Source organism: Cottoperca gobio, chromosome 24 (assembly GCF_900634415.1).
Source record: "Cottoperca gobio chromosome 24, fCotGob3.1, whole genome shotgun sequence".
In the NCBI taxonomy this organism is placed as follows: Eukaryota; Metazoa; Chordata; class Actinopteri; order Perciformes; family Bovichtidae; genus Cottoperca; species Cottoperca gobio.
The window spans coordinates 21,210,469-21,221,602 of NC_041378.1; the positions used below are offsets into that span (position 1 = coordinate 21,210,469).

At 42.1% G+C, this 11,134-nt stretch overlaps 1 protein-coding gene across 1 annotated transcript; it reads right to left on the reverse strand.

Moving 5' to 3' along the window:
- Positions 1-456: 456 nt before the first annotated feature.
- ufl1 (UFM1-specific ligase 1) lies at positions 457-10,859 on the reverse strand. The gene is made up of 19 exons (XM_029425806.1): positions 10,783-10,859; positions 10,437-10,582; positions 10,260-10,288; positions 10,018-10,115; positions 9,537-9,651; positions 9,201-9,331; positions 7,817-7,875; positions 7,585-7,731; positions 6,541-6,716; positions 6,270-6,449; positions 6,041-6,167; positions 4,690-4,812; positions 4,352-4,472; positions 4,094-4,260; positions 2,992-3,122; positions 2,275-2,355; positions 2,099-2,184; positions 1,804-1,984; positions 457-910 (listed from the first exon to the last, which is right to left on the reverse strand). The coding sequence occupies exons 1-19, from the start codon at positions 10,857-10,859 to the stop codon at positions 692-694; spliced, it is 2,394 nt and encodes a 797-aa protein (XP_029281666.1). The 3' UTR covers positions 457-691.
- Between the last annotated feature and the right edge of the window lie 275 nt (positions 10,860-11,134).

Consider the following 11,134-nt stretch of genomic DNA (forward strand, 5'->3'; position numbering starts at 1 on the left):
GTGACCACGAGTGCAATTACACAACATTAAATATGTATTTTTTCCAGGTACTTTGACAAAGTATTCTCAACTCAAGGTTAATTTACTCTCTTGCTGCACTGTTCTCCTCAGCTGACTGAATCTGCTAAATTGCCATAGAAACGTAGAAGCTTAAACTTCTCATGATTGTGATTACATCAAGAGCTTGCCATTCAAACTGAATTATGAAATTAATTTGACAGCTCAATCTCACCTCAAGGTTCATTTACTGGCTTGTGCTGGCACTTTTGACCAGATCACATGGTCCTCATCAGAAGAGTTCCAGAAAGCCCGAGAAGCAAGATGCTTTGTCAACTGCTGTTTTCAAGGTTATGCACAAACTGTCCAGCACTTGTTCCAGGTCTGTGGAGGAACATACAAGTTTCTATGAGACATAGGACACTGACTGTACAACATTTTACAGTAAACAACTCGACACATGAGGAAGAGGAGAGCTTTAATGAATGCATGAAAATCAAAACATCATTGGGGATTTTCCTGTTTATTGGAACATTAATTGGAATTTCCTTTAACAATTTAGGATTATGTCCACATGGATAAATCACAAAAATAAAAGTATAATAGCTGATTTAGCAGAGTTGCAAGTATTTATGTGAACATGTTAGACCATAAAAAGATTAATTAAGGATCAGATGTGTAATCTCTGAGATGTTCAGTCCTCTGTGAGAGACATCTTCCTCTGGGACAGCATCAGATCCTTGACTTGTGGTGTGAGGGCCATGAGCTGCGTGTGGACGCTCCCGGCTTCCTCGTCCTGCTCCTCTGCTTTGTCGGCCTCGCCCCCGGCTTCCTCCTGCTTCCTGCTCTGACTCTGGCTCACCAGCTGCTTCACCACCAGGCTCTGGTAGGCAGACAGCAGCTGCTGCAGCTCCTGCAACAACACATGGACGCACGCAAACGTTTCAGCAGTTTAACTCTCCAAACAAACTTTCTATTACACTGACAGTGCAGCAGATGGAGATTACCAACAGCTGTTGAGTTTAAAAGCTGGATGTAAACAATCCTGAAATGAAGCAGCATGTTGCCAACCTTTGCTGAAGCATTTAGACCACACTGAAGCACAAACAAACATGTCTATTATGACTGAGCTAAAGCGGCACTCTAGATTTCATGCAAATACACATCTGTCTCTAGATACTACAAACTCTAAACTGAGATAGTGTATATTTTACCATAACTGCCTAAATTGGTTTCATGTTTTTGCGTCTGTCACTTGGGAAAAATATTCTCTATAAACTGTGATGAAGTGTTGAAGAGATGGATAAAACTCAAAAATAGTCCTGGCGCACAAACTGAGCATCAGTACCACTCTCGCTCAACGATGAGCATTTTCTCTTTGAACATTGTGCATACTGTGTTTGGGAACAGGTATCTATCCCGATATGTTTGCTACAGGTGGTTGAATCAAACCCACAAAGGTGTTAAAGGTTGCGTTAAAGCTTAGCTTCAGTGGAATAATGACAACTTTTCATGATTTGTTAAGCTGCTGCTTTACATCCAGCCTGGTGGTTTTATGGTGCGCAATTTTCCTCTTTTTCCTTACAGAGTGCACGGCAGCACTGCCCATGGCTGACCAGGGTTAATGTTTAATGGCATTTTATTCAATCGGAATCCTTTTGAATCCATTACAGATCCCATCTGGATTAAGCTTTTCAACTTTGAACCAACACATTTGAATTGAAGAGGAGGATTTATGTAATAACAATATAATTGACAGCAAATAATCCTTTTAGCCTCATTACTGAGTCAGTAAGTCAGACGCACCGTTGGTATTCGGCCAGTGAGGGTGCCGATGATGTGAGGCACACAGCGTCCAGGAGCGTGCAGCATGCAGTGGGTGCTGGCCTGAAACAGCAGCACACTGGTCAGGTGGAGGACCAGAGCTGGATCCTCCGCCTCCTTCAGCTGCTCAGTGAGAGCCTGACGGTGCAGGAACAGCGCCTGTCTGGATGACACGATCACATAAGGAAATATTTCTGGATTTGAACTTAATATACACTCACTAAATACAGTAAGTAAAAAGAAAACATCCACAATGAAAACACAGCATTTTCATTACCTCTCCCTTTTCTTGTCTCCCTTCTTCATCATGAAGCCACACACCTCTGCACAGGTCTCCATGTTGGTCAGGAAGTCTTCAATAGTCTGTGCAGAAGTTTCCATCACTGTATATCAGTTTTATGCTTCATGCTAAAGCGACCAGCTGATGATGTAACTGACAGGAAACATACTCACTTTGCCGTTCAGGCAGTTGTGCAGCTTCATGAGAGGTCCTCTGATCTCCTCGGACAGTTTGCCCAGAATCTTCACTCTGACCTGAGGCAGCACATCAGAGACATACATGATCAGGTCCAAACTAACTAGTCCCACGTGCATTTCAAACAATGACACACAGTCCTAATTAACTCCAACTTCATTTAAATGGGATTTCAGCTCTTTGCCTCCCCTGATGATTACTGAGAGGAGACTGAGGCCGTCCAGCAGTCTGTTGCTCTTAGGAAGGTTGCTAACTGAGGGAAAGGACCTGGAAGTATGTAAGTGGCAGCAAAGATAAGAGCTGGTGGAACTTTCTAAAATGCTAAGAAAGGTGCTTCAATGAAACCCTTCTTATCTCATTGAGCATAGAAACACTGGACCATCTTTTACCGAAGGAAAAGAGATTAATGCCGGCCCATAACTCCTCGTGGCAGCAACATCTAGAGTGATGCAGCATTCAGGCGTCAATAACATCCGCTGTCGCTGTGCAACTGTACACGATGGCTAAATGAAAAACATCCTTCTTAGGAGGTGAGATTGTGTTTAGGACAGGAATCCTTTATACAGCATTAAGATCTCCACTGCGGTGTTATAAACAAAGTTTAATAATAAATAAATAAATAAACAAAAAAATAATAAAACAACATCTGCTGTAGTGTAAGTACAGTGGAATTGTACAGTTGAACCTTTTCTCACCTCGTTGGTGATGGTGCTGGGATTCTCCACAGACATCATCAGGTCAGCAGCCAGGAAGTTGACCAGGATGTTGGTGACATCTGTGCACAGGGTCTTCAGGACGTGCTTGGCGATGTGGACCTGGGTTTCATCTGCATGATTCAAGAGTTTCCATCAAGTGAACTTTGAATCTGTTGTTCTCCCTTTGTTTACAGATTCACGGCATAGTTCCATGCATGATAGTTTTACCATATAGTGTTATTAGTGTAAGTTAAGACCCTTATACATTATGAATATGGCATGAAAGATTGTCAACACACGAGCCGATGCAACATTGTATATGTCATTTTCAACAGTTAAAAAATCCAACACTGCCGCCAAAGCTGCACATTCCTACCAACTGAAAAGCACAATCTTCATCCTGCATGATGACTGTAGAGTTCCACCTAACACCTCTCTAAAAGAATATTGTTATATTAGACTGAGTCCTTTACGTTGAAAGGAGCCAGTTGAGGTGGTTCGGGCATCTAGTAAGGATGCCACCTGGGCGCCTCCCTAGGGAGGTGTTCCAGGCACGTCCAGCTGGGAGGAGACCCCGGGGAAGACCCAGGACTCGGTGGAGAGATTATATCTCCTCACTGGCCTGGGAACGCCTCGGGATCCCCCAGTCGGAGCTGGAGGATGTGGCCCGGAGAAGGGGAGATTGGGGTTCCTTACTGGAGCTGCTGCCCCCGCGACCCGATCCCGGATAAGCGGTAGACGATGGATGGATAGACTGAGTTAGTTTTAGCTAGGTGGAATAAGTTGTCAGAACCCTCATGTCATACACACGCAGTACTGCTGGAGTGAGTGGGACACAATCTATTCCAGTGATTCATAACTCTGGTTAAAAATAATAATAGTGGTTAATCAATCTAGATTGTTTTGGTGAGAGGTGACGGGTGCAGTTCAGTATAGAACATAGTTCCGAATTGAAAGCGCTCTGTGGATGATCTTGTGTAACCAGGTCATGATTTAGATTTTAAATGTATTGTTTTGGCTCTTTGAGCACCACAAGACGAGTTCCATTATATTGGAGAGAAGGCATCTCTCTCTCCACTCTTCAGAGGTGAGCAGGACTTACCAGAGAAGAACTTGGTGCCTTTTTCAAAGAGTCGGATGTTGTTGTACAGGTTAGTGATCTCCTCCTGCAGATCCTTCATGGTCTTCTTCTTGTTGACCCGAGATGGAGAGCTGGTGGAGGACATGAACACTGTCCGCAGCACCTCCTGATAGGCTTTATTCAGAGGCCTGCAGAGATATTCACAGTGAGAGAACTGACTTCTGGTTTTCCAGGGTTAGCAGAGAAAAAACTAACTTTAGACAGAAACCTGTGCATTACCTTACTAAATGCTCCGCCAGCTCAGAGAGGACTTCTTCAGGGCAGTCACTTACTCTCTCCTCTAAAACAGCTACGATCTCCTCCTGGACCATAAAGGGGGCTGCAGTTGGTTTACCGCGATCTTGGAGAGGTAACACACAAGCTAATTAGTCTCACAGGGATACGACAGCTACCTTTGTCTTCCATGGAAAAGAGCTTAACAACCCAGGGGAGAGATTCCTAGCCAAGCAGCCATTACACTCTTGTTACTGTAAAAGGCCTCACTGAACAGGCTTAATGTGCAGATAGAGACATTGTGTCCCTGTGAAGATCAGATAGCTTTGTGGCCATGACCGTACTTTGCTGTGAAGGTCCGGTTTCCTCATCGCTGTCATCGTCTTTCCTCCCTTTCTTCTTGGTTTTACGAATCCGTATCTCTCTGGCGTTGCCTCCTCCACCTGCTTTCACACTGCCACTGCCCTCTGGGAAACAAACCGTTAACAGATGGTGTATAATCCTTGAACAAATACACGTCATCACAAATATCACTAAGAACGCACTCGATGGATTTATTTCAGCCAATACCATAAGATAGCCAATAATATCCCATCTTTGCATTTTTAAAGAAGTTCCTAACTGGTAGTGTGTGCACACCTGCCGCTAAGAAAGGCTAAGATATAGTGAGCAAAGATGGAGGATTTCATTTTCCATAGCTCTCACCTAACCAAATGTGTGTAAAGTACAACAATGTTTTTATTGCAAATTGCAATTATGTTGTCTTCCTCTGAAAATGTGAATACAATTGTATTTCACTTCAAGCAATCCAAGAGTGGATTAAATAATTTCCATATTCAATGAAAGCAGTGTGTGTGTGTGTGTGTATTCGAGGCTGCACGTTTCAATATCACACGTGGATACTGGAGCACGACTGGCGACATGTCACATGTCACTCTTAATATTTTGTTAGTGCATTTCTCTCAGTATTCTATTGAGACATCAGTATCAACATCATCTCCACCTGCTGCCCCACCTGCTGCCCCACCTGCTGCCCCACCTGCTGCCCCACCTGCTGCCCCACCTGCTGCACCAGCAGCTGCACCAGCAGCTGCCCTGCAGGGCTTCTCTTTAATACCACAGACAATGTAGTCTAATATCCCTTTCATTATTATATCTATAAGTATATTCCTGAGGATGTAATTCATTACATTAATGTGACCTGCACATTGAATAAAGATGGATAATCCCATCAAACTATTTATTAAGAAGCTTGTTTAATAACTACCATTGCATTGATAATAGAAGCCCTGTACCTTTGGCTCTGTGTGTATGTGCAGCGGTGATCAGTCAAGCAATATGAAATTAAGCGACTATTTTGATTATCTGCAAAAATAAAATTGCACCCAGCGACTCAAATGTAACTATGCTCTGGTTTGCTTTGCCCCCATGATGATCAACAGCAACAGTCAAACATGTTTGAGAGTCTTAGAGCTCACAACGGGGTTCAGTGTCTCAGAACGCTGGAAATATGTTTTAGATCTTAAACACAAGATCTAAGAAATTAGTTTGGGACAGTCAAATTGTGGCAAAGGTCTGCACTAGATTTCAAAGTTGTTTGTGTGTGTGTGTGTGTGTGTGTGTGTGTGTGTGTGTGTGTGTGTGTGTGTGTGTGTGTGTTTAGTCTCAGGGTAAGGTGGGGAGGACTTCACCAACCTGTAGCCTTCTTCTTGCGCTCTGCTTCTCTCTTTTCCTTTTTAGAAGTGGCCGAGCTCTCTGTTAGGATGGATGCTTGCTTCAGATCATCTTCAGTTATCAGAAATACTGGATTGGACTTGACTTCCTGAGAGGCATATGAAAAAACAACAGACACTGAACTTTCAAAGTGTTTTATAGTTACTTACTAATTGTCCTGAGGCAGGTGTGTGACAATGGAAGGCTGTACCTTCTGAGCTTTCTGCTGCATGGCGTCATCGAATAAAGAGAGACAGTTGCTGATGAACTTCTCACTGACGACCACTGTGTCTCCCAGCACTCGGGCAGAGGATTGGACATTTGTGCTTCTCATAGCCTCGTTGATCAACATCCCCATGTCCTCCATTGACAGGCAGCTGGGCAAAATGGGCTAAAACAGCGAGAGTGAGAGCACTAAGTGAGTGAGTAACTAATATTGTTAGCATGAATAGTGACTCAGGTGAAGACAGCTGAGTGGTCACCTGTATGTCAGTCCATGTGGCGGAGCTGACAGCTTCCTCCACAGAGGCCTCCACCTGGTCGACCAGAGTCTGACCCACACAGGCTGCTCTGAGGAACAGCAGCTTGTTGGACTTGAAGCGCTTCTTAATGTAGCTGGAGGGGTCGGGGATCCCCAGTCTGACCAACGCATCGAACTCTGCAGGAGGAAGACTTCTTCACTTTCATTTAGACTACAACGCATACACTTCACCCTGCGACTGTAACCCCACGAGCACAAACGGATTCAAGGAGAAAAGCCACATTCAGGGTGAATAGAACGTCCAAACAACATCCTGCCGCTTCCCTGTGATTTAAAAAGGTATAATATAGAATATTTCCGCATTAAAATGTGTAAAAACGACAAGACCCATGGTATATATTTTGTTGAGTTGTGTACTGACATTACCCCACACGCTTTCCACAAATTTAAAACCCAGAGAAATCTCCTGTAACGGCTGGTTATCTTCCTCAAGCTTTCATAAAAGTACTTTTTAATCCAGTTTAAAAGACACATTTTTGCCGTACCCCTTTTAGATAGTGGTGGTTTTTAACTGTATATTTGAACTGGATGAAGGATTTTAGTCCTCGGACGTCTGGATCCGAAGTTCTCAGAGAAACAAGCTGAGCAAACGTTAGCAGCAGTTCTTTCTTTCAGCTCTAAGAAAAGTTCTTCTAATTTGATTATTTAAGGAATCTTAAAGCTGTATGCAGAACATGTGCAGAGATGAAACACTACAGATAACTCTTATACAATACAGCTTTAGTTAATGTTGTGATTTTGTCATTACCGTCCTCTACTCTTCTTCTTTATCTCGAGAGATTAAAACCGTGTTGTGCGTATCCCCATATGCTAAGCAGTGTGGGGAGAAATGTTCATTTGGTGGGAAACAGTCACTTCACAGAGCAGCATTTCATATTTTATGGGAATTTTGAGTGCATACAGTTCATCAGGAAAGGAAGGTTCAAGGCTGAAAAGATAAAACAGTATGTAACAGAAATATGCTGATAATAATAACAACCCATACCTAGATAGCCATTCTGCTGGAGGAAAGAGTCCACCCAGGCGTTCTGTGTTTTGGCGTAAATATCAGGGATGTACACAGCTTTGTCCTGCCGTCCTCCGACCACGCTTCCCTTTAGGCGTCCAGTATTCACCAACTCCTCCAGGACAGCTGGCAACAACAGAAGCCATCACAATATCAAACACTGAGTTACACCATAACCAGTCCAGTGCATAACTATCAGATGTCTCCTTACAGTACAGAAGATGTTCCTGAAAGCCAAATGCTCCAATCATGCTGGTGACAGGGGTTGGCCTACAGGATACAGGAACACAGGAGGGCATTTAGTGTGAAGTACAAAACAATACAATTAAAAAGGACATTGGACCTCATGCTAAAATAGTTTCCTATTCTTATCCTAAACTTCTTTTTTTGTCAACTTTCCCCAAACTCTCTCAACTGCACACACGTGTTGTTTCAGACTGATGTTTGTGAGATGTGTGGATTAGCAGAATGACACCCTCAGATCACTACATAGGGCGGCTTTCCAGCTGTTTGTCAACAACTTTCATTCACAAAATTGTTACCAAAGAGTAACAAGAAGAATTTGATAATGCTGCGCTTCAGGTCCTGCTGTCAGAAATGAGCAGACAACAGGTCAAGTTCAGCAGCCTACAGGTGAATATTAGAGAATATTACTGCTCACAGGTGAATATTAGAGAATATTACTGCTCACAGGTGAATATTAGAGAATATTACTGCTCACAGGTGAATATTAAGAGAATATTACTGCTCACAGGTGAATATTAAGAGAATATTACTGCTCACAGGTGAATATTAAGAGAATATTACCGCTCACAGGTGAATATTAAGAGAATATTACTGCTCACAGGTGAATATTAAGAGAATATTACCGCTCACAGGTGAATATTAGAGAATATTACTGCTCACAGGTGAATATTAAGAGAATATTACTGCTCACAGGTGAATATTAAGAGAATATTACTGCTCACAGGTGAATATTAAGAGAATATTACTGCTCACAGGTGAATATTAAGAGAATATTACTGCTCACAGGTGAATATTAGAGAATATTACTGCTCACAGGTGAATATTAGAGAATATTACTGCTCACAGGTGAATATTAGAGAATATTACTGCTCACAGGTGAATATTAGAGAATATTACTGCTCACAGGTGAATATTAGAGAATATTACTGCCCACAGGTGAATATTACTGCTCACAGGTGAATATTAAGAGAATATTACTGCCCACAGGTGAATATTAAGAGAATATTACTGCCCACAGGTGAATATTACTGCCCACAGGTGAATATTACTGCCCACAGGTGAATATTACTGCCCACAGGTGAATATTACTGCTCACAGGTGAATATTAAGAGAATATTACTGCCCACAGGTGAATATTACTGCTCACAGGTGAATATTAAGAGAATATTACAGGTATAATATTTAAATATCAATTCTGCCCCCTGTACATATACATTGCAACAGGTATGACAGTCTGGATCACTCGTAGTTCATATTTAAAAGAGAAAATTGTAAGTATGTAAGTAGTAATCTGTTTGTACAAGTTCTTGTATGACGCCCAACCTGTGAAATATATTAGCACCGTTTACCTTGTGATGGCACTGAAAAGCCCTCGTATTCTGGCTTTGTGACGAGCAACAAAGGCTGGAGTAAATATGACCCCCCTGTTGTACTGGTCCATTTCTCCTTGGATGAGCTTCCCGAGACGCTTTGACAGCTCCTGAGATATATTACACATACATTCACCATGTTGTTTTTAAACAGTGAAGTCAGCAGGCAACAACATGTAAAACATTGAAGTCAATAAAGACTGCCAAGAAGAATACATCTAAAACAAACATTTCACATGTATCGCCTTCTTCATCGTCATCAGATTACTTATATGACAACACATGCAGGTAAAGACTGGCTGTGGTGTGACCCACCTCAGATAAGAAGTCTCCTGGGAGGTCGTAGTTTTTACACAGTTCTGCGATACTGATCAAGCCCGCTTCCTGCAGCTTGTCGTTTACCTCCTCAGCCAAACGGTCCAGGTACGTGCTACAGACAATACAGGACAAGCAACATGCTTAGAACGTTTGACAATATGTTCTCACTATATGCTTTTCATTTTGCCTTTTTATTTCAGATCTGCATTTTAAACTTCAGTTTAGATTGAACCAGTTAGATTCCCAGAAAAGGATTAAGTGTTCCTTAAAGGTTACCTCTATTGATGTTTTTTGTTTAGGTTTAATTCTTATCCAAGAAACAGAGCAAATACCTTTTCATAGTAAGGCTCAACACTTACCATACCATACCATGACATCATATATCATTTATCTGGATAGCCTGGACACAGCTTTGGACAGACATGAGACATTGCCTTGAGCTCCAGTACTTATGTGGTAAGTGTCACTTAATACTCACACATCAATAAGTTGTCCAAGTACAAGTTGAACTCCTTTATCATATTTTGCAATGTCACTTGCTCTATTTTCAACATGGGCCCAATCCACATTGATAATCTGAAAAGAAGAAGATAAAAAAATGATTCATAGAAAGTTTTAAGATAACATGGATTCTGCTCTCAGCTTTCTATTGGCATATGGTCCAGGAGACAGCTGGTACACACAGGGTTCAAAGCAATATTTCAACTTGCTAATACACACCTGCTGGAGGTCCACGATGTTGATTCGCCCTGTGAAATAGAATGATAGGAATTATTCACTGTTATGTGTCCAATTCTCAACATGCTACAGCTGACAATGTTGTATATGGTTGTCAGGTCTTTATTAGCTTGCCTATGAGACAGTATCGTTTGTGGAACCTGTGGCTGTTAAACTGACCTCCATGGACGTAGAGTTCATCTCGGATCTCCCTGCTGATTTGTGCAGGGGTGATGTACTCCTTTCCATCAAGTGTGTGCACCACATCCAGCTTCTTGTCTTGGACCAATTTTGCAATAATTTCAATGCAATTCCTCTCAGATAGCCTGAAAAAAGGTTTAACGTTACGAAAGTGTCGTAAGTGATGTTTCCCAACTAATTATAGACGTACATTTATTTCTTGTTATTTAAAACGACTGCTATTAACAGCAAAGAGACAATTAAAAACTAGCTTAGGAGCCTTACATCCTAATGAAAGTGTAATGCTACCTAACATTAGCTTTGCTGCTAACAGTTGCTCGCTTACCTTTGCACTGTGTCAGCAAACTGTGCTCTCTGAAAATCAGCAGCAAGCCGTCGGATTTCTTCCCAGTCAGCCGCCATTATTTAAAGTGTATAAGTGTACAAAAACAGTCAGCTGTCAGTGCTTTTCTTAACCATCCACTATCAAGAAGCCAGTGTGCAGCTAGCTGGCTAACGAGATAGCTCTCTGCTGAGCCACACGTCAACATACAGTGACGTGTAACCGAGAGCCACGAGGACCAAATCTCTGGACTTTTCTGAAGCGTTTCGTACAGTGGAACAACTATTAATAGATAAAGCTTTACATGTGTTCGGTTCGGCTTTATTTCAATAGTGAAAATGTTAGACAAGGACAT

Coding starts and splice junctions, on each gene's coding strand:
- ufl1 (XM_029425806.1), bottom strand. CDS start 10,859: ATGGCGGCTGACTGGGAAGAAATCCGACGGCTTGCTGCTGATTTTCAG. Junction 7,732..7,816: donor TCAGGAACATCTTCTGTACT/GTAAGGAGACAT, acceptor TGTTGTTGCCAG/CTGTCCTGGAGGAGTTGGTG. Junction 6,450..6,540: donor CCACATGGACTGACATACAG/GTGACCACTCAG, acceptor TCGCTGTTTTAG/CCCATTTTGCCCAGCTGCCT.